General features: G+C 20.1%; 6 protein-coding genes across 6 annotated transcripts; 2 read left to right on the forward strand and 4 right to left on the reverse strand.

Moving 5' to 3' along the window:
• Positions 1–26: 26 nt before the first annotated feature.
• Positions 27–3,310, reverse strand: SRAE_2000427100 (Atrial natriuretic peptide receptor 1; the record flags this gene model as incomplete). The annotated part of the gene is made up of 3 exons (XM_024643121.1): positions 27–929; positions 972–3,120; positions 3,183–3,310. The coding sequence occupies 3 exons, from the start codon at positions 3,308–3,310 to the stop codon at positions 27–29; spliced, it is 3,180 nt and encodes a 1,059-aa protein (XP_024508823.1).
• Positions 3,311–3,690: 380 nt separating this feature from the next.
• SRAE_2000427200 (Atrial natriuretic peptide receptor 1) lies at positions 3,691–7,145 on the reverse strand (the record flags this gene model as incomplete). Its single annotated transcript, XM_024643122.1, has 5 exons — positions 3,691–4,593; positions 4,643–5,686; positions 5,741–6,594; positions 6,642–6,883; positions 6,928–7,145. 5 exons carry the CDS (start codon positions 7,143–7,145, stop codon positions 3,691–3,693), a joined length of 3,261 nt encoding a protein of 1,086 aa, XP_024508824.1.
• A 722-nt stretch (positions 7,146–7,867) lies between these two features.
• SRAE_2000427300 (Nuclear hormone receptor, ligand-binding, core domain and Zinc finger, nuclear hormone receptor-type domain and Nuclear hormone receptor, ligand-binding domain and Zinc finger, NHR/GATA-type domain-containing protein) lies at positions 7,868–10,947 on the reverse strand (the record flags this gene model as incomplete). The annotated part of the gene is made up of 8 exons (XM_024643123.1): positions 7,868–8,895; positions 8,951–9,028; positions 9,097–9,107; positions 9,154–9,242; positions 9,838–10,592; positions 10,635–10,712; positions 10,802–10,812; positions 10,877–10,947. The coding sequence occupies 8 exons, from the start codon at positions 10,945–10,947 to the stop codon at positions 7,868–7,870; spliced, it is 2,121 nt and encodes a 706-aa protein (XP_024508825.1).
• Positions 10,948–11,587: 640 nt separating this feature from the next.
• SRAE_2000427400 (Na+ channel, amiloride-sensitive family-containing protein) lies at positions 11,588–13,456 on the forward strand (the record flags this gene model as incomplete). Its single annotated transcript, XM_024643124.1, has 5 exons — positions 11,588–12,641; positions 12,681–12,720; positions 12,765–12,882; positions 12,950–13,123; positions 13,172–13,456. 5 exons carry the CDS (start codon positions 11,588–11,590, stop codon positions 13,454–13,456), a joined length of 1,671 nt encoding a protein of 556 aa, XP_024508826.1.
• Positions 13,457–17,660: 4,204 nt separating this feature from the next.
• Positions 17,661–18,879, forward strand: SRAE_2000427500 (Hypothetical protein; the record flags this gene model as incomplete). The annotated part of the gene is made up of 2 exons (XM_024643125.1): positions 17,661–17,786; positions 17,854–18,879. 2 exons carry the CDS (start codon positions 17,661–17,663, stop codon positions 18,877–18,879), a joined length of 1,152 nt encoding a protein of 383 aa, XP_024508827.1.
• A 1,009-nt stretch (positions 18,880–19,888) lies between these two features.
• On the reverse strand, positions 19,889–22,324 carry SRAE_2000427600 (Tetratricopeptide TPR1 repeat and Tetratricopeptide-like helical domain and Tetratricopeptide repeat-containing domain and Tetratricopeptide TPR2 repeat and Domain of unknown function DUF1736 domain and Tetratricopeptide repeat-containing protein; the record flags this gene model as incomplete). Its single annotated transcript, XM_024643126.1, has 3 exons — positions 19,889–21,247; positions 21,301–21,637; positions 22,071–22,324. The coding sequence occupies 3 exons, from the start codon at positions 22,322–22,324 to the stop codon at positions 19,889–19,891; spliced, it is 1,950 nt and encodes a 649-aa protein (XP_024508828.1).
• Between the last annotated feature and the right edge of the window lie 1,180 nt (positions 22,325–23,504).

Genomic DNA, 23,504 nt, shown 5'->3' on the forward strand with positions numbered 1-23,504 from the left:
TAAAAACAATTTTTATACTAGAAACTTTATTCAGGTTCTTTTTTGTAATCTGTATACATCCCATTTGTTGAATTTGTTGAAACTTCCCCTACTTTTCCAATTAACCAAAATGTTTCCATAACACCTTTTCCTTTTATAAGTACTTCACCACGTGGTTCTGTAACAAAACCACCAATTTTTTCTGTTAAAAGTTTATGAGCATCATTTGACATATGTATATGATTTGGTTTACCATTACTTTCCATTCTACTGGCTGTATTTACAGTATCACCAAAAAGACAATATCTAGGCATTGTTAAACCAACAACTCCAGCAACACAAGGCCCTGAATGAATTCCAATTCTGATTCTTATTTTTTCATTAGGTAAATGATCAATTCTGAATCCAGGAATTTGTTTTAACAATTCTAAACTTAAATTAGCAATTTCTTTAATATGCCTATTTCCATTTCTTTCTGGTAAACCTGAAACACATAAATATCCATCACCAATAGTTTCAACTTTATAAACATCATGTTCATTAATAATAGAATCAAACATTGTATAAAGTCCATTCATTAAATCAACAACTTGAAGAGCTGAACATTTACTAGCTAATGTTGTAAATGAAACAATATCCGAAAAAAATATTGTAACTGAATCAAAATGTTCTGGTTGTATTGTTTGCCCTGCCTTTAATTTTTCTGCAACAGCTTTTGGTAACATCCTCGATAACAATAAATCAGCCTTTTTTTTTTCTTCCACCAATTCTTTTGTTCTACTTTGTATGTCTTCTTCAAGAGATGCAGCATAATTTTCAAGCATGCTATATACATGATCCATAAGATTTGAACTTTTACCAATTTTCATTTGTTTTACTAGTTTTCTTATAACATCAATTTTTGGTCTTATAGATGGATCTTCAGCCCACATATCTCTAATTAAATGTAACTAAAAAAAAATGATAAAATAAAAAATATCTAAAAATTTTACCATTGCAGATGGGATATCTTCAACTGCTGGATCGAGATTAGGTCTAAATGGATTAGATTTTTTATTTTTAAGAAGGTATATAACTTCTTCAGCTCCTCCTCTAACATCATCATTATCAAAAGAGATACCTTTATTAATTAAATCAGCTAAGACAATTGATAATGAATATATGTCAGACTCTTTATTTGGATAAGAAATATCAAATCTTAAAACTTCAGGTGCTGTCCATAATAAATATTCTTGTTTATTTTCTTCAAAAATTCTTAAAAATGGTAAACCATAGTCAGATAATTTAACTTGCCATCTTTCATTAATTAAACAATTTCTTGATGATAAATTACCATGTACTTCAATAACTGAATGATGAATAAAATATAATCCTTCAACTGTATCTTTTATTAATGAATAAATAAAAAATCCATCAATATTAATATTTAGATTATCATTAGTAAGAATATCTACTAAACTTCCTCTAGAACAAAATTTCCATATTGACATTAATGCTGGACCATTTAATGAAAATCCTATTATTTTATTAACATTATCATGATCTAACATTCTTAATGATCTTAAATGTGCCATATCTTTTTTAGTTAACATATAAAAACAATCATGAAGTCTTGCCATAACATATTCATTATTATAAACATATAATCTATGTCTTCCTTCAGGATTATATTTTGTTAATAATTTTGTTGATACATTAGTTGATGATGTTATTGATTTTTTTGACTGTTCTAATGATAATGATTTTTCATAATCTTCATATTTTGTTAATGATTGATAATTTATTTTCCACATATCATTTTGTTTTTCTTCTTGTCTTTTTTTTTGTATATAAAAATAAATAAATATTAATATTATTATTGTAATTATTATAACACCACCAAATATTATAAAACCAAATGCTACAGGATTTTCTTGAATAAATTTATATGGACATTTTGTATTTGTATAACCACATTCAGGTTCATTTAATGGTTTTTTACCACCTCTTATTTTCCATATTGATGTTGTTGGATCTGTATATAATAATTTTAATTCACTTTTTCCTTCAACAACATTTACCTCAACCCAATTTGTAACATTTAAACCATCATTAAAATATGTTCCTAAAGACATTAAAGTATTTCTTATATAATAACTATTAATAGAAAATTCTCCTGTTATTCCTTGAAAAGTATTAGTTGAATAATTAGCAATTAATTTTCCATCTCTAGCTATATCTTTAAATGGTTTTTTATCATTATTATCATCAATTGCTTTTGCTAAACAAGCATAATAAACATAAGCAGCATCAAAAAGATATGGTGCATAAATACTAGAAACATTAAACATTTCACATTCAGTTGTACAATTAAATGGTGGTTGTGCCATATATTTTGGCATATTTAATCTTAAATCATTATAAGAATCAGACAATCCACCTGTAATATAATATTGAAAATGTAACATATAAGTATACATTGAAAATAAATCATTATCTCTACCATCTGGTGGAATGTTATAATCTTTTAAAAGTAATATATTTTCACTATTAACATAAATATCCATATCAACATCACAATTAATATAAACATACTCATCATTATTCATACCATTATCATAAAAAGCTAACATTAATTTTCTAATTTTTTCTTGTTCACCAATACAAATAACAATAATTCTTGATACTGTACTTATAGTTTTAGCAATATTTGCTAAATTAGAAGATGAAAAATTAGAAATAAGTTTTTTATAAACAATATCAATATTATTAATATCACTAGATATATATGAATCAAATTCATTAGCAAATTTTTCACATCTTCTTAACATTTCAATTGAATTGATATAAACTAATGATATATCAGTCCATTCATAATTTAATAAAATATTAGTTAAAGCACGAGCTCCATCTTTATAGATAGGCATAACTGCTACAACTGTTGGATATAATGATGTATCCTCAAATGAACTAAAAACACTACTTAAACCATAAAGAAAAATTGGAAAATTATAATATGTAGCAATACTTCCACATAAAGTTGCTGTTTCTGAACATGCTGGACCAAACATAACATCAATACTATCATTTTCAGAAGTTATCATTTCAAAAAAATTTCCCATAGCTGTTGACATGACACATTCATTATATAACCATTTATATCTTAAAAATTATTGTAAAAATTTTTTTTTAATTATTTAAAATAGTAAATAATTTATTCTTACGTAACATCAATATCATTTAAAGCAGTATAATTTGTTTTTGCTAATTTAAAAGCTTCTAAAACAGCACCAGCTGAATTTTGATACCCTTGCCATTTTAATTGATTTGTATTATTAAAAGGGAAAAACATTCCAACTGTTAGACTATATTTTTTTGTACTTTGATTAGTTAAATTATTTTGACAGTTAAAAAATTTTATAAAAAATAATAAAAATATATAATTCATAATCATATTTGTCTCATAAAAATTTCATAGAAAACGAAAATATTTAGAATAATTTTTATTTATATCATGTTATTTTATTATTAAAAATATTTTAGTTTTTTAATTTTAAGAAAGAAATCTTATAGTACAAATAAAAAAAAAACAATATATAATATTTTGATGTTTTTTTATAATTTTTTATTTATAAAAAATGACAATAATAGTATCAGAACAAAGATTATTTTTATTATTTAAAAAAATGAATGATATATTTTATTAAAAAAAATATATATTTATAGATGAAATTAATTTGAGTCTTTTTTATAATCAGAATACATTCCACTATTTGGATCTGCTGGTTCTTCCCCTACTTTTCCAATTAACCAAAATGTTTCCATAACACCTTTTCCTTTTATAAGTACTTCACCACGTGGTTCTGTAACAAAACCACCAATTTTTTCTGTTAAAAGTTTATGAGCATCATATGACATATGAATATGATTTGGTTTACCATTACTTTCCATTCTACTAGCTGTATTTACAGTATCACCAAAAAGACAATATCTTGGCATTGTTAAACCAACAACACCAGCAACACATGATCCTGAATGAATTCCAATTCTAATTTTAATTTTTTCATTTGGTAAATGAGGTATTGAAAAATTTGTTAAACTTTTTATTAAAGATATACTTAATAAAGCAATTTCTTTAACATGTAATACACCATTTCGATGTGGTAAACCTGAAACACATAAATATCCATCACCAATAGTTTCAACTTTATAAACATCATGTTCATTAATAATAGAATCAAATGTTGTATATAGATTATTTAATAGACTAACTACTTGCATTGGTGTACATTTAGAAGCAAGAGTTGTAAATGAAACAACATCTGAAAAAAATATTGTTACTGAATCAAATTGTTCTGGAAGAACAGTTTGACCAAGTTTTAATTTTTCAGCTACTTGTTTTGGTAACATTCTTGATAATAATAAATCAGCCTTTTTTTTCTCTTCAACCAATTCTTTTGTTCTTTCCTGTATCTCTTCTTCTAAATTAGCAGCATAATTTTCTAGTATCCCATAAACATGATCCATAAGATTATTACTTTTACCTGGATTCATTTCTTTTATTAATTTTTTTACAACACCAGATTTAGGTCGTTCATTTGGTTCTTCACACCACATATCTTTAACAAGATGAATCTATAAAAATATTTAATAAAATTTCTGACAAATCATAAATATAACTTACAAGAGCTGGAGTGATATCTTCAACAGCAGGTTTCAAAATTGGTCTTAATGGTACTGTTCTTTTTTTCTTTAACATATAAATAATTTCATCAGCACCACCTTTAATTTCTGAATTTTCAAATGAAATATTTTTATTAATAACATCAGCAAGAACAATTCCAAGAGAATAAATATCACTAGATTTTGTTGGTCCTAATACTTCTTCTCTTAAAACTTCTGGTGCTGTCCATATTTGATCTTCAACTTTTTGTTTTTCATGACATCTTATAAATGGTAAACCAAAATCTGATAATTTTACTTGCCATCTTTCATCAACTAAACAATTTTTAGAAGATAAATTACCATGTATTTCAATAGGTGAATTATGTATAGCATTAAGACCTTCAACTGTATCTTTTATTAATGAATATATAAAAAATCCATCCATACTAATATTTAAATTTTCATTTGTTAATATATCTACAAAACTTAATCTACTACAATATTTCCAAAATGATATTAATGTTGGACCATCAAGACAAAAACCAATAAATTTATTAATATTTTCATTTTCTAACATTCTCATTTGCCTTAAATGTTGCATGTCTTTTTTTTTTAAAATATACTGTACATCATGAATTCTTCCCATAATTGGTTCTGTATGAAGAATATAAAGTATATGTTTACCATCAGTTTTATCTTTAAATGAATGTTTAGTTGATGCTTGACTTGTTGATAATAATGATCTTTTTGATTGTAATTGAATAATACTACCTTTATATTCAGAATATTTTATAACACTACCATAATACATTCTCCATAGTTCATTTTGTTTTTCTTCATCTTTCCTTTTTGTATAATAAAGATATAACATAAGAAAAATTATAAAAAATATAATTATAAGTGCTCCAATAATAATAAAAGCAAATCCAACAGGTGTTTGTTCAATAAAAGATGGTTGACAAAATTCATTTTGATAACCACATCTAGGAACATTTGTTGGTATGACACCATCTCTAACAGCAAATACTGTTGTTGCTGGATCTATATATGAAATATTAAATTCCTAAAAAAAAAATTAAAATGTTATTAAAAATTTGATCAAAAAAAAAAAATTTACAGCATTATTACCAATGATTAACATATAAATCCATCTTGTAACATTAATACCACTATTATAATAAGTACCAAATGATAATCTAGAATCTCTTGTTAAATTTTTTGATATTTGAAATGCACCAGTAATACCATTAAAAACACCATGAGAAAAAGATGTTATTAATGTTCCATTTTCAGCAATTTCTGTTGCATTTGGTATACCATTGATACTATTCATAGCTAAACCTAATGATATAAAATATAGATAAGCAGAATCAAAAAGATATGGTGCATAAGCACTTGAAGTATTATACTTTTCACATTCAACGGTACAATTAAATGGTGGTTGTTTCATTAATTTAGGAATACTAACTCTTAAATTATTATATTCTGTTGACATTCCACCTAGAGCAGAAAAATGTAAATGAAACATCCATTTATACATACTAATAGCTTCTTCATCTCTTCCATCTGGTGGTATTTTATAATCTTTTAATGCATTTTTATTTTCTTCATTTATATAAATATCCATATCAACATCACAATTAATATATACATAATCAGATGTATTCATATGATTATCATAAGCAGCTAACATAAATGTTCTTAATTTGTCAATTTCATCCATACAAACAACAATAATACGTGAAATTTTTTTAATTTCATCAGTAACTTTTTTTAAATTTTCAGGTGAAAAATTTACTATATTTCTTTGATAAGCAATATTAATTTCTTCAAATCCTTTACCTATTATATCATCAATAAGATCATACAAAATTCGACAACGATTTAATTTTACACTTGATTCAGATACTACTATTGATATTGTATACCATTGAAATTTTGCCAATAATCTTCCTAATCCAAAAACAAAATCTATAAAAATACAATATTAAATATATTATATTAATTAATATAATTACCAGAATATGATGGCATAACTGATGTAACAACAGCATAAGATGCAATATCAGTAACTTCTCCTAAAGAACTTGTACCAAAAAGATATAAAGGTGTATTATAATATGTAGCAATATTCATTGCAACATTAGCTGTAGCTAAACATGGTGGTCCAAATAATACATCAATTTTTTGTTCATTTATCAATTGAAAAAGTTGACCAGCAGCATTTGATGCAACACATTCATTCATAGTCCATGTAAAACTTTAAAAATTATATTATAAAAATTTGCAAAAAAAAAAACGTACTTAAAATAAACTTGTTCCAATATAGTATTATTTTTTCTAGCATATCGTAAAGCTTCTGTTACAGCAGCAGCTGAATTAGGATATCCTTGCCAATAAATAAGATCAGCACTAGCATTAGGAAGTACAATAGCAACTTTAACACTACCTAATGAAGTAGTATTATTTTGTTGCAAACTACCATAAGAAAATAATAGTAATATAAAAATATTAGGAATCATATTATTAAAAATATAAAAAATATTAGAAATAAAAGTAACATTATATATACATTTTTATTTATCTTAAAAATTTAATAATTTTTAATTAATAATAGTATGATATAAAAAAAAGGTTGCTTAATATTTCAATATTATAATAAAATATTATAAATTATTTATTTTATGAGGTATTAATAATATGAATTCATTGATAAAAGTTAAAAATAAATTAAATATAAGTTTTTAATTATTGTTTTTATGAATAATTATTTATGTTTATAATATTTTATTTATCAAAAAAACGGTAAATTTTTGATAATTAATTATTTTAACATAAATATTTTATTATGAAATGATTTTTTTAAAGTAAAAAGTATAATTAATTAAATTATTCAAATTTTTTTAAAGTTATTTTCTATTTATAAACACTAAAATTTAGAAACCATAAATTTTGAGATTATAAATAATGATAAATTATTAGTCATTGATATCATAAATTTTTATAAGATTCATCTATAACGTCAATTTACTTTCATCATATCATTATTATAAGGGCACATTATTACTTTAATAAAATATATACGTAAGAGATAATCCTTAAAATGTATAAAATATTATGATAACATAAAAAATTATAACTTTTTTTTTTCTAATTTATTATTTATTATCAATTTATAAGATGTAGAATATTACAAAAAATTAACCTAAGTGATTATTTTATCATAAAAAAAAACTACAAAATTTTAAATACTATCCATAAAACTTAAATCAATAAGATCCATCCATTTTGATATAAAATTAATTTCTTTTTGTCGATTGGTAAATTCTCTAATAAATAATAATAATTTTGTCATTTCAGTTATCCTATAAGCATAATTATACATTTTTCTATTGTAAACATAATAATTATGTATCTCATCATTAATAACTTTTAACATTTCATCACCAATTTTTTGACAATCATTTGCAGTTTCGTGTAATGTTAATTTGTCAAATATCATTTGTACTATTAGATATGCTATCTCAATTTCATCATACTTTTCATCTTTTAATGGTTTATGTATAAAATTATGAAGTAACAATAATGTTGGTTTCATTAAATAAAAAGTTTCTTTTATTTTTTTATCATCAATTTCTTGATTAATAAATTCAACTTCATTTAATTTTGCTACATATGTGTCATCATTTAATATCAATGCTTCACTACAAGGATTATTAATTTTTGTTATATAAATTCCTGTAATTAATACATAAGCATGTCTCCAGAAATTTTTAAATATTATCCATTTATCTTTTAATGTGAGATTAACAAATTCATCTAATGTCATTAATAAATTTGGTGAATAACTTATAAATTTTTGCCAAGCTTTTATAAATCTTTTTAATTCAACATGTCTTGTAAATATAACTTTTTCAGGATGATTATAATTTAAATTATTGTTAAGATTATTAAGTCCTTTCATTACCCGTTGTAAACATGTTAAATATTTATCATTGTTATCAGTTTGTACATTAATATTTAAGAATATATTATTAACATATGAATTAATTTGTTTCATATCAAAAAGTATTTTATTATCTTCAATTTTTATATCATCTCTTAGATATATACTATCATCAGACAATGATGATAAACTTTCTATTTCTTTATTTTCAGTCATTCTAGGTAATAATATATAATTATTAAAATTATCTGAAATATCATTTCTAAGAACCATTCCAACAGCTTTACATTTTTTAAATCTACAGTATTTACAAAAAAATTTGTCACCTAAAAAAAAAAACTTTTTATTATAGATTTAATAATAATATTTATATATATTTACCTGGTTTCATTACGCAATTATTTGTTCCTCTTCTACAACGGAATGTTTTATTATTTATAATGGAGCGTCGAAAAAACGCTAAAAATAAACAATTATATGTAAATTATTTATAAAAAAAAATTTTTTAATTTTTTCTTTCATCTTACCCGAACATGCTCTAAAAATATTACTTAATATTAATATTAATAATAAAAGAAACATACCGGCATGAATTAACACTATTATGAATAGAATTTGTCTCAATATTACAAACTAAACAAACATTTTTGTCCATAACATTTGTTGACATTATCTATAAAAAAAAAAGAACCATTTTAAAACTTGAATTTTTTTTCCAATTTTAATAATATAAAATATGTATAAAATATAAGATCAATATAGTAATGTGTAAACTCGTGCTTTTTCGTTAACAACTATAATATATGACATTTACATTATGCTATATATAATTATAGTGTGTATACTTATGTTTCGTAAATTTTAATCAGTAAATATATCGATGCAAATATTTATTGTCTCTTAATAAAATAATTTATATTTAGTAATCAAATTTTTATTAAAAAAAAACTTTTTTTTTAAAATTAAGACATGAATTGTTAAAAAAAAAATTAAAGATTATTCATAAAACTTAAATCAACAATTTCCATAAATTTTGATACTAAATTAATCTCTTTAAATCTATTAAAAAATTCTCCAATAAAATATAATAATTTTGACATTTCAGTGATCCTATAAACATAATTATCTAATTTCTTATTATTTACATAATATTTATGAAGTTCATCATTAATACTTTTTAAAGTTTCTCTTCCAACTCTTTTACATTCTGTTGATGTTTCACTTAAAGTTAATTTGTCAAATAAAATTTGTAATATCAAGTATGCAACCTCAATATCTTCATACTTTTCATTTTTTAATTGTTTTAAAATAAAATTATCAAAAAATACTAAAGTAGGTGTTAATAAATCTAAAATTTCTTTTGGATTATCAATATCTATATCAAATTTAATAGATTCAATATTTTTAATATCAACCACATAAATTTCATCAATTAAAATTAATGATTTATCATTCAATGCCACAATTTTTGTTAGGTATATTCCTGAAATTAAAATAAAAGCTTGTTTCCAAAAATTACTAAATATTATTTTTTTATCATTTAAAGGTAAACATGAAAATTCTTCCAATGTCATTAATAATTTTGGTGAATGTTTTATAAAATTTTTCCAAACTTGAAAACATCTTTTAAAATCAATTTTTGTTGTTAATATAATATTTTCTGGATTATTATAATTCATATTTGTAAATAAATTTTTAATACCTATAATTATTCGTTGAAGGGATGTTGTATAACTATCATAATTAGATAATATAGAATTAGTACTTGAAAATATTTCATTAACATATGATATAAGTTCCTCCATATCAATATGTACTTTGTTTTCTTTTATTAATATATCACATTTTTCAGTTGAAGTCTCATTTTGTAGAAATATATTTATTTTTTTTACATTATCATTATTAATTTCTATTAAATTATTATAATCATGATTAATCGCCATCTCTTTACTATTCTTTTTGATAATCATACCCATATTGATGCATTTTTGAAATTGACAATATTTACAAAACACCTTATCACCTTGAGAAAATATTTATTTAATGTTAAAAATAAAATATTTACCTGGTTTAATTACGCACTCATTAGTTCCTCTTCTGCATTGTAAATTTTTATGATTTAATATGGCTCGTCGAAAAAATACTATAAAAAAAGTATCCTTTATTATTAGTTTTTGAACAGAAACAAATAATAAATTTTTTTTTATTTATTTTTTAAATTATATTTCTTACCTGAACATGCCCTAAAATAAATTTAAAAAAATTATAATATATATATACATATAATAATGGAAATAAAAATCTTACCTGCACGAATTAATACTATTATTTATGCCATTTGTTTTATTATTACAAATTAAACAAAAATTTTTTTTCATATTGAATATTATTAATTTTACTAAAAAAAAAAAGTTAATATATATTTTAAATAAAATTATAAAAAATTTTTAAAATCAATATATATTTGCGGAAGTAATGCTAATTTAATATACCTATATATATTTAATACGACATCTTGATAGTAACTTATATTAATAAATGTATCTCCATTCTATAATTGATAATATCTTAGTATTAAATAAAATATAAAAATATTTCAAATATATTCTTTATACATGAAAAAAAAAAATAATACATAAAATGTTACAACCTAACTGATAGTATAATAAAATAGTTATATTTCATTTTTTTGTATTATATTAAACTATTCAATGAATATTTTTTGAATTAATAATGATATTAAACCAACAAACGTTGAATGATATAATGTTTAATTAAATGATAGTTTTAAATGGAAATAAAAGAAAAAAATAATTATACAAATATTTTAGATGATAAAAAAAAATTCTTTAATAATGGATTTTTAAAATATATTTATTTTTAAACAAAAAAAATCTATTTTAGTGTATAATTTTGTTACCAAGGTTTTTTTTTCCAAAATTAAAAATGAAAATAATTCAAATCTTTTCCTGTAAAAAAATATACTTTATTTTTATGAAACATATATATTTTTTTTAAATGAAGAAAATAACTAATATATTTAAAAAGAATGATGTTAATAATTTACAATTTACAAAATATTTATTTCTTATAATACGTGATTTTTCTCAATGGTCAACTACTGATGGATTTAATCATATTTTTGGATCATCTAATATATATTTAGTTATCTTTTGGATTATTGTTACTAGTATATGTACTATTTTTGGTATATATCAAAGTTTTCAACTTATTAATGTATACTTAACATATCCAGTTAATACAGAATTAATACCAAGATATGAAGAAATTATATTTCCTGCTGTAACTATTTGTGAAAAATCACCCTATAAAAATAATAAAAAAAATAAATATTTAAATAAAATAATAGATATATTTGAATCAAAAAAAAATTCTTCTTGGGGTTTGTATGATATTGATGATGACAATTATTTACCATATGATGAAGTACTTCAGTTTTGGTTAAAAATATATTCTAATGAATTATTAGATGATGATAATATTAATTATAAATGGAATGATAATATAGTATCATGTTTCTATAATCATGATAAATGTGATGAAGATAATTTTAAAATCTTTAAATTACCAACTTTTGGTAGGTGTTTTACATTAAATTATCTTGGTAAATGGAAAGTTGCTAGAAGTGGTAATGATTATGGTTTAAAAATAACATTTAAAATTAATGAAAATGAAATATTACCTTTTTATTTATCATATGGTGCTGTAATGTATATTCATTCATATCAACAATATCCTTTTGTTGAATTAAATCCAATATTATTAGGTACTGGTAGTGATATATCAATTGGTTTATCATTTTCAACAGTTTCAAAATTACCACATCCTTATGGTACATGCATAAAAAATGATAATAATGAATTAGATAATATTGATAATTTTTATAATGATATGTATGAAAATGAAAAATGTATAAGATCATGTATTCAAAGAAAAATTATTGAAAATTGTAAATGTTATTATGCTGGTTATGCTATTTCTGATGAATTTTCATCAATCAAAAGTTGTTCTGAATATATTGATGAAAATGAATCTAAAAGAAATGAAATATGTATGTTGAAACTTATCTTATTAACAACTTTTTTTTTAGACCAATGTATTAGAAAACATATATATCCTACATTTGACAAGTAGGTTAAAATTAATAAATAATTATACTTTTTTTTTATTTTAGTAATGAAATTAAATATTTTGTTAATATTTCAAGTGACTGTACATGTTATGAAGTTTGTGACAGAATTTTCTATGAATATTCTTATGCCTCTGGAAAATATCCATCCTCAACATATATTGTAAGTTTATTAATTTAATCATCTATTATGATAAATTAATAAAATTATTATTAATTTTTTTTTATAGCCAATGGACTGTAGGCAATCAGTATTGACAGATTTAAAAAATAATAATATTACAAAGCCATATGGTTACTCTCAAGAAGATTGCCTAATTTATTACTCTGAAAATGCAATAAGTGTAGAAATTTTTTTTGAAAAATTAAGTTACATTAATAGTAATGAATATGCAGAATATGAGGTAATTTTTTTTTTTATTTTTATTTATTATATAAATAAAATATTTTAGTTAATACAATTATTATATGATGTAATAGGTGTTCTTAGTTTTTGGATTGGTATATCAATAATAACATTTCTTGAAATAATAATTTTTATTGGAACTTTATTAATTTTTAGTTTACAATTTTGCTTAAATTATCCAAAAACTAAAATAAAAAAAAGAGAGATACGTAAAAATGTAGGAGATGATATTAAAAATGATTTGAATAAACTAAGAAAATATCCACATAGAAAAGATCTTTATGATAAAGCAGCTGAAAATGATAAAATGCCTCCTATACAAGAAGGTTAAAAAATAATTAACATTTTAATCAATAAAAATTTTTTTTATTTAATGTTTATTTTATAAAAAAAAAAATTTTACTATAATGATATAAAAAAAGTAATCTTATTGATCTCTGCAAATGTAACATTTGTTAAATATTTTACCATACAATAAATTTGATATTTTTACCCATAATGTAACATTTAGTCAATTATATTTTAAAATATCCACTTTTGTTATCATTTTGTAATTTTTTTTTTCTCCTTTATATTTTGTAAATTTGTTATTTTTATCATTTAAAAAAAAATAATAGTATATATAATGTTTTATTTTAAACTACATAGTATAGGTAATAACCCTACATATATATTTAATTGATAGTTTAAAATACACTTGATGGAACGATTATCTTTTAACTATAAATCTAATCAAAACTTTTTTTTTAAAATATAATTTTCATCAAATAAGTTAATTGTAAATAGTATTAAAAAAATTATCAAATGATACAAGGTGTTTGAAAATGATATTTTAATAAATATAAAATAACTATTACATAATCAGTTTAACTTGAAAAATAAATAAAAGTTAACTAGATTTATGAAAAATTTTGAACAATTATACATTCTACGTTCCAAATATTCAGATTGACATTATGTTAAAATGATAATCATATTTATATTATAACCCCAAATATATATTTCATTAATATTAATTGAAATAATTTAATTTATTTTGATAAAATTTACAAGATATATGAAATTCTAATCACTAGAAAATTCAAATTATTTTACTAAGATATGACAATTTTCTTTTTATTGATATATATATTTATCATTAAAATAAACATATATATATATGCATATATATATTTATAATATTTAAACAATAAAGTTAAATAAAAAAATTTTTTTTTGTAATAATAATATAAATTGTTATGATAAAAATTAGGGATGTTAAAAAAAAGGATAGATATTCAAATGATTTTTAAGAGTACACTTTTTTTTTATAAATAATAAATTTTATTTGTAATGTTTAACTTTTATATTGATATTAAAAATAATAAGTTATTAAAAATAATATTATTTATACTAGAATTATTAAACAATGATTATTAGTTGTAATTTTTAACCTTTTAAAACGTGTTTCACCTTTTCCTATAAAATAATTTCTAAAGGATCTTTTTTTTTATATATATATATTTTAATTTAAGAATTCTTTTTACAAAATTTGATAGTTATGTTATCTGGTTGTATAAAATTAATTTTGAAGAGATAAATTGTTAAATATATATATCAAATGATTGAATATGTTGATGAGTCAATGACTATGAAAGATAGTCAATGACGTTGAAAAGAAGGCTTCATATTTGTTGTATTTTTTAAAAAAAAAAAAAGGAAAATTTGTTTCTTCTATTTAATTCATATATGTATAAATATATAGAACCCATACATTCTATAAATATTTTAATGATATGAATCATTTTTTAAATTTTTTTTTAATATTTTTTTTCATATTTATAACACTTTTTCAAATGTTTATACTATGTTAGAACATATAAATATAGATAAATATGTGTTTAAATTTTGAATAACATAAAATATTCTTAAAAAATTTTAGTATTAATATAAAGATTATTTTTATTTTTAAATTTTTTTTATAAAACAATACTAATTTGTTATTTACCATTTGTTATTTATTTCATTTTTAAAAAAACATATTATATTATATATTATTAAATCTGTTAATCGAAAATATACTTATATAAATTATATGTATATATAACAATTTTTTTTTAAATATCATAAGTAATAACATAAAAAAAGTTTTTTTTTTGACTTATTTCTTATTTATATTTTTAAAAAAAATATATATATCTTTATAAATATATATAGATATACATATATATGCCATTTTAACAATATAAATATCATAACTATTAATCATTTATCATTTCATTATAGTCATAAAAATGTAATATCTCTTTATTTATTATTATTTTTGTCTTTAACTTCAATAAATTATTATATAATTAAATAAAAACTTTTAATAATATTTTTAACACTTTAAAATTTATTACTTTATTTTTATTTACCTACTGTTTTATGTGAAATAAATTAACAATTACTGTTTTATTATTATCAAAATTATTCTATTATATATAAATATAATAAGAATTTTTTGAAATTATAAATTTATTATATCATTATATAAATCAAAGATCATTCTAATTTTCTTGTAGAAACTTTACTTTATTTATTCTTTTCTTTGACATACCATTATCTATCCCAATATATGGTGGTGGTCAAATAATAATAATATAGGAAAAAAATATAACAAAGTGTAATTCAATTATTTCAAAGGATAAAATAATTATTTTTAAGAAAAAGGAGAACAATATATAATTGAAGTAATAGTTAAATAAATATATACTAAAAATGTGTTAAATAATGTCTTTTATTTAAACTAAATTGTCTTCTTATTACCTACAAAAGCATTACTTTTTATTTTTATATTATAATAATATATGTTAGCTTCTTTTGTCTTTTTTATTTTTACTAGGTACTTTGATCACCAATATATATTATATATATATTATATATATATTATATATATATATGTATATATAAAATAAATATAATAAATATTATGAAAGTTTTATTAAAGATAGAATGACTAGCTTTAAAGTTATATTATTTACTTTCAGTACAGAAACGTTATTGTAGTAAAACCCTTTAATTGATATTTATTTATTATCCTTTTTGAAGAATTTTATGACTTTTTATTAATATTATATATACATATATGTATATATATATATATGGTATTTATAAATAATGAACAGTTGTTACTTCCTACGAATTTAATAAATCTTTTTTTTCATTAAAATGATATATATATATTATAAATATATATTTGTCATAAACTTTTTGTTCATTCTTTAACTGGATAAAAAGCCATTTTTCAAAAAAAAAGAAAAAAAAAGTAGTATAATAAAAAATGGTAGTTTTAAAGTTTTATCTATACTTAGAAACATGTATATCATATCAATATGTTAATTCAAATTTTTTTTTTTTTGTTTTACATTTTGACTGAAAAATGTCTTCAAGCAAATATTTGTATAATAAATACAAAACGATGAGACTTTATTTTTTTTTTCATTTTAATTCACATTCTTTTTATAAGGTCATAAGCTAAATGTATATTTCTACACACATTTATTATCATATATATAATTCATATATTTTTTAATTTTAATTTTTCTCTAATAATATTTACCTTTTTTTTTGTAATTTATTTATATTTCTTATTTTTTTATTGATATTTTTGAGGTAGAAAAATTATATAATTTTTTGTTATTTAATAGAAAAAAAGAAAAAGAAGAAGAAGAAGGAGTACTATCTGTCGATTATATTCATTTATTATTTTTACTTTAGAATTTTACTTTATAGATAATAAGTAATTTTTAATAGTAAAATTTTTTTTTTCATATTAAATTTCAAGTGCAATGAAAAAGAAAATTTTATACACTTTTACCTTTAATATTATATATATATATATAATAGAAATTTTTAACAAATCTTAAATTGTAATAAATTTTTAAGTAGAAATAAACGAAATATAATAGCAGCTATTTGAGGAAGTCAATAAAGGAACATTTTCAAAATCCTTAAAGTTTAACTTTTACGTTTTTATTTCTTTTTCTTTATAAACATTTATTTAATATAAATATATCATTTACACTCATATAACAGAATATATTTTAAAAAATTAGTAAATGGTTTTTTTTTTCTAAAATTATTTTCATATCATATATCTCTTCTGGTAAAAATAATTATTTTACAAAGATTATTACAACAAATTATTATTATATATCACATTTGTCATTATTATTTGTTATAACAATAGTTTTTATTTAAAATCAAATTATTTTATTATCATTAGATAGGGGGGGAAATATAATTAACAGAATATAAAGTTCCTTTTTTCTATTAAATTCTTTTATATTTACTTCTTTTTGTATTGGTTAAATCTTTCTTTTTGATAAGAGTTTTATGTTCTTTAATTGATAAAAGATTAACTCCATCATCCTTTTTTATTATACATATAGTGTAATTAATTTCTGATTTTATAAAATATTTTTTCTTTATTATAGAACAAAAAAAAAATACTACATTGTATAAAGATAATTCTAAATGTAAGTCTATACATCTTTTAAATGATGTCAAATATTATGCATGATTGTGACAAAAATTACAACCTAAATTTGTCACTCCGTTCTAGTTTGTTTGAAGATTCCACTGAAAGTACCACTACCACCACACATAGCATTGAAGATGAAACATCACAAACAAAACATGTATGTATATTATTTTTAATAATTTTTTTTATTATTATTTAATTAATTTTTTTTTTTTGTTATTAAGGATATTTTTTTATTAAAACAAATAATAAAAATGCAAAATGATATGATGAATGAGTATGAAAAAAGTATAGAAAATCTTAATAAAAATTCTCCTCGATCAAGTGCTGAAAGTATCAACTCTGAGTGTTACCTTGAATTGGAGAAGAAAATTGAACAATTAAGAAATGAAAACAATAGACTTGTTTTAGAATGCCAAAAAAATAATAATTTATTGGTTGAAGATATTGAAAATGAAAAAATTTATGTATCAAAAAATGTTTATGAAGATTTGATAATTGAACGAAAACATTTAAAAAGTCAATATGATGTGTATAAAGAATTATTTGAATCTAGTGAAGCACATGTTTTTAAACTTGAAGATATGATAGAAAATTTAAAAGAAGAAAATAAAGAATTATTAAGTGAGATAGGAAAATTAAATTTTGGAATAGAAAAATTAAAAGAAGAAAATGATACATGTCGTATAGAATTTGATGATCTCATTCAAAAATTAACTAAAAAAAAGGAAGAGGAGGCAAATTATTATGAGATAAAAATTCAACAATTAGTGGAAGATAAGAAACAAGCATTTAATGATATTGAATCATTAACAACAACAATAGAATTAATGAAAAGAAACATAAATAATAAATGTCCTGTTGACAGGATGAATAATAATATAAATTATTTTGAAACATTAAATGGTATGTCAAAATTAATAGAAGATTTAGAGGAAAAATTTTTCTCAGTCATTAATTTAATCAATATTTATGAAAATTATTCACAATCTTTTGAGAAGCAAACATTTTTATGCAAAGAAAATGAAAAAATTTTCCATGAAACTATTAGTAGTACAAAACATTTATTACCATCAAACATAAATGTAAAAAGTTTGTGTGAAGAAATTAATGAAATTAAATGCAAAGAAATTTATAATTATAATGTTTTATCATCCTCACAACAATTAACTTTAGTTGAAAGCTTTATTTGTCTTGCCATATGCCTTTTGATATACGAGTTTTACCTTTTAATTATATCTTTTTTTTGACAATAACATATCTTTTTTTTTATTTCAACTTTTATTAATGAAATATTTTTATTTATTCTGTTAGTAGTTATTTCAAACAAAGGTTGTTTCTAATAACAGGAAGTTTAATTTTTTTGAACTTTTTTTAATTCTTAAAGTATAGTTTATTTGAATAAACATTTCTAGTTTTTAGTGATTAATCAAATAGATGTTTTGGTATTTTTTTTTTGTTAAAGGTACATTTTTTTTATATCTAAAAAATGAGGATATAAAAATATTTTCAAGGTTAATCTTATATTAGAAATAAAAAAAGTTCAACTGAAAAAAAGTGTTTGTTTTTAATTTAATTTTGAAGTAATTTACATATAATCAAAGTAATCAAATTTTTTTTAATATTTATTCTTACGGTATTCCTAAAATGTCAGTTTTCAATTATTGTATGACAATGAAATTAATGTCACTCAATTAATCTTTAAAAATTTATTTCAAATAAAAAAGTTGTTATTATATTGTTTTTTTTTAGAAGATTCAAAATTTGATTGAAAATGTTTTCTTATTTTAATATGACCCATATTAATTTTTATTGTATTTTTTTTCTTTTTTTCTTATAATTTAATGTAAAATGTTTTTTTCTTTTTTCAAGGTTTATTTCTTGAATTTAAATTTATTTTATGAGTTTAAAATTAGTTAGGTTTAAAATTTTATGAAGTATATAGAATTTAAATTTACAAACATAATTAAAGACAATTAAAAAGATGGTTAATTAATGAAACACTTTATTACAAAACTGAACATTTTAATTAAAAAGAAGGTATTATTAAAATGTTAAAATTTACAATTATTTTCAAAAAAAAACCTTCATGGAAATTGAACAATTTTTATAGTAATATTCATTCCAAACAAATTACTTGAAGTTAAACCAATTAATTTTACCATATATACAATTATAAAATTTTAATTAGAGTAATATTTTTATTTTTTAAAAAAATGAGATACAATAAAATGAAACTTCCCGTTTGCTAAATATTTTCTACAAATGAATTTTTTCCATATTAATATATTTGTAAAAAATTTTTAAATTCTTTCTATACATATCATTATATCTTTCTAATTCAACTGCTTTCTCAAAATGATATTTTGCTTTGATATAATTATTAATTTTAAAAAAACATTTAGCCATTTGATGATGAAGGATACCCTTATTATTATTTTGTTGTAAAATTATTTTACTAATATTATCAATATTATGACAATTAAAATGTTCCTCCTCAAGAATTAATAAATTTACCCATGATTGAAGGTGTTTCTTATCAATATTTGTTGCATTAATATAAGCCTTTTTTGCTTCTTGATATAATTTCATATTTAAATATAGATTTCCTAAATTAAAAAATCCATCAGGAGAATTTGGTCGAAGATAGGTACTTTTTAATAAATTATACTCACTTTCATTATATTTACCCATTTTCATTTGTAGTATACCTAAATTCATCCATGGAACTGGAAACGTTGAATCAATAATTGTACATTTTTTTAATAATTTTTCTGCAATAACATATTTACCAATAGTTTCATATAAATTTGCCAAATTATTCATTGCATGACAATATCCTGGCCATAATTTAATTGCCATTTCATATTTTTTTATTGCTTCATTAGTTTTATTTTTTTTTGTATAAATTTTACCCAAATTATAGTATAATTTTGCATTTCTAGGACATGTTTGAAGGCTACTTTTATATAAATCTTCTTCATTCAACCATTGATAAGATCGTTGTACTGATTTAATTAATAATATTAATATTAATATTTTTAAAAAAATTTTTGTATTAATATATTTTTTAATATTATTTTCATATTTATTTATATAATAAGTAAATAATAAACAAAAACCAATTGATGGTAGATAAAGTGTTCTTTCAGCTATCACAAAACCAACTGTAAAAAATATATTTGAAGATGGTAAAAATGTTAAAATATATAATGATATACTATTAAATAATATATATCTTTCTTCTTTTTTAATAATAATTTTTGATATTCTATTTAATAAAAATATTGGACATAATATTATTAAAAAAGTGATTAAAAATCTTAAATCATTAGGATTTTCTATTAATGGTATTGTTCCCATTGAATAATCTATTGACAGATACCATGGCCATATCAATAATTTAATATTCATGAGATAGATAAATAATTGTGTAGAAATTTTTGAAAATATAGATTTTGTAAATGATATTGGATTATCTAGTGATGAAAATTTTGGTTCTTCAAAATTATTTATATATAATCTCATATATATTAAAAAAAATGTCATAAAAATAAGTTGACATAACTTTTTTGTTATTTTTTTATAATAAATAAATATTTGTAATATTGATAAAGGCTAAAAATAAAAGTATAATTATTATAAAAAAAAAAAAATTTTTTTTTTCTTACTAATAACATAATTCCTTGTTCTTTTGAAAATAATGATAATATTACATAAAGAATATATTTTATTGTTATTTTATTTTTATATAATAAATTTTCCCTCATACCAAGAAGAAAAAAAAATGTCATTAGAAGTTCAGTTATTCCAACAATACTAGCTACAGCATCACAATGTATTGGATGAGTTGCAAAGATAATTGATGTATAAAAATATATCTTTTCTTCAATATTTGGTATCCATAATTTTAATACTTCATACAGGAGTATTGAATTACATCCATGTATAAGAATATTAAGAAAATGATAAATCTTTGTATCTAATCCATTAATTAAGTATCCAATTCTATAAGTAAAAAAAAAAATAACAATTATTTTCATTTTAAATATATTTATTATATGTGTAAAATATTTGAAATTTGATTCTATTAATCTTTTAGACAACATTAATGATTCCCTTAAGATTAATTTGTAAGTTAGATTAATTATTTTAACTATTTTAAAATGGTAATGATGTAAAAGTTTTTCTTCTATCTTTAACTCTCACTTATATTTTCCTCTTAACCAAATGGTCATCATCATTTTAAAAAGATTTAACATATATTAATAGTTGTTAAAACTAAATAATAAAGTGTCATCCATATGCAACAGGATGTAATTTGAATAATTAAGGTGATTAACTAAATTACATAATAATAAATTAACACATATAATAAATATATCATTAAAAAATTAAAAATTTCATTATATTGTTTTTTTTTTATAATAAATAAACATACCTAAATATAAGTGTTGGTAGTGGACGATAAGATTTATGTGAAAATTTTGATTCCATAGGTGTACCCCAAAAATCATTTTTTAATATTTCTTTAATATTTAATCCATAATTTGATGGACTAACAACAACTTTATTATTAACTACTGCTCGATGATCATCAAAAGCAAATTCTCCATTAAAAGAAACAATAAAACATAATATAGAAAGAGAAAAAATAATTATTTTTGGGGATAAAGTTTTATTTTTATCAATCATTTTTAAACATTTTTTTTTATTTCTAAAAATATATTATTATCATTATTATTATTAATAAAATATTCATAAAATTTTAATATATGTAAATTAAAAATAAAGAATAAATTAAATGGTAAAATAAACTAATTATAGAAGTTTTAACCATTTAATTAAAAAGCAAAATGTAAGGTATTCATTATATAGGATTATGTAAGATAAAGAAGTTATATATTTATTATTTTTATTAACAACTTTCTATTTATTTTTATATGTATGATTAGGATAAGATGAGATCAAAGAAAATATCTTAGATATATACACACAGATGGTTGGTTATAAAGATTATAAAGTTTTAGGTATCCCGACATATTTAGGATTACAAAAGAGTAACCATAACCAATTATGGGGTGGTAAGGACAATTAAATATAATGATAATTATGAAGGTAAGAACAATAGTTAAGAGGTAAGATTAAAAGAGATTAAGACAAGAAAGTTGATGAATATAAAGTTTTAAGAAAATAGTTTATTTTACATGAGAAACACATAAATAATTTTAACAATAACAGGGGATAAAAAAAAATAATATAAATAAATAAATAGAAAAGATCCACCTCTTTTAAGAAAAGGAAAAGTTATATATATAAATACTTATCAACACACTTCACCCCTTCATAAGGATGTAATTACAATTTAAAGTTGTGACACATTGACAAATGCCATGCCAATAATGATTATTTAGAAGTTTAATCCTAAATTTTAATAAAATACATGAAAGAGGATTATAGTAAAAATTTTGAAAACATTAGAACTATTAAATCCTCCTTATCTTCATTGTATCCAGATGGTTATATTATGTTAAATGTGTTTTGGAAGTATTTAATTTTAATGATAATATAGACACATCTTTATGAATATAAAAATAAAGGAGATATGTCAATCATTGATAAATAATGATGATTAGTAAAGAAAAAGTTTTTCTTAAAAACTTAGTAACATGTCAAAATATTAAGAGGTTTGGGATATAAAGAAAATGAAAAATCAAACAATGGTATCATTAAGGAGTATTTCAAGAAAAATTTATATAATATTTATTATTTATATTATATTTACTGATATATACATATATATATATCGTTAGCTTACAATATATAATAGAAGAAATCTTTTTTCCTTAATCATCAAAAGATAGAAAAGAGGTCT

This window comes from Strongyloides ratti (genome assembly GCF_001040885.1).
Source record: "Strongyloides ratti genome assembly S_ratti_ED321, chromosome : 2".
Lineage (NCBI taxonomy): Eukaryota > Metazoa > Nematoda > Chromadorea > Rhabditida > Strongyloididae > Strongyloides > Strongyloides ratti.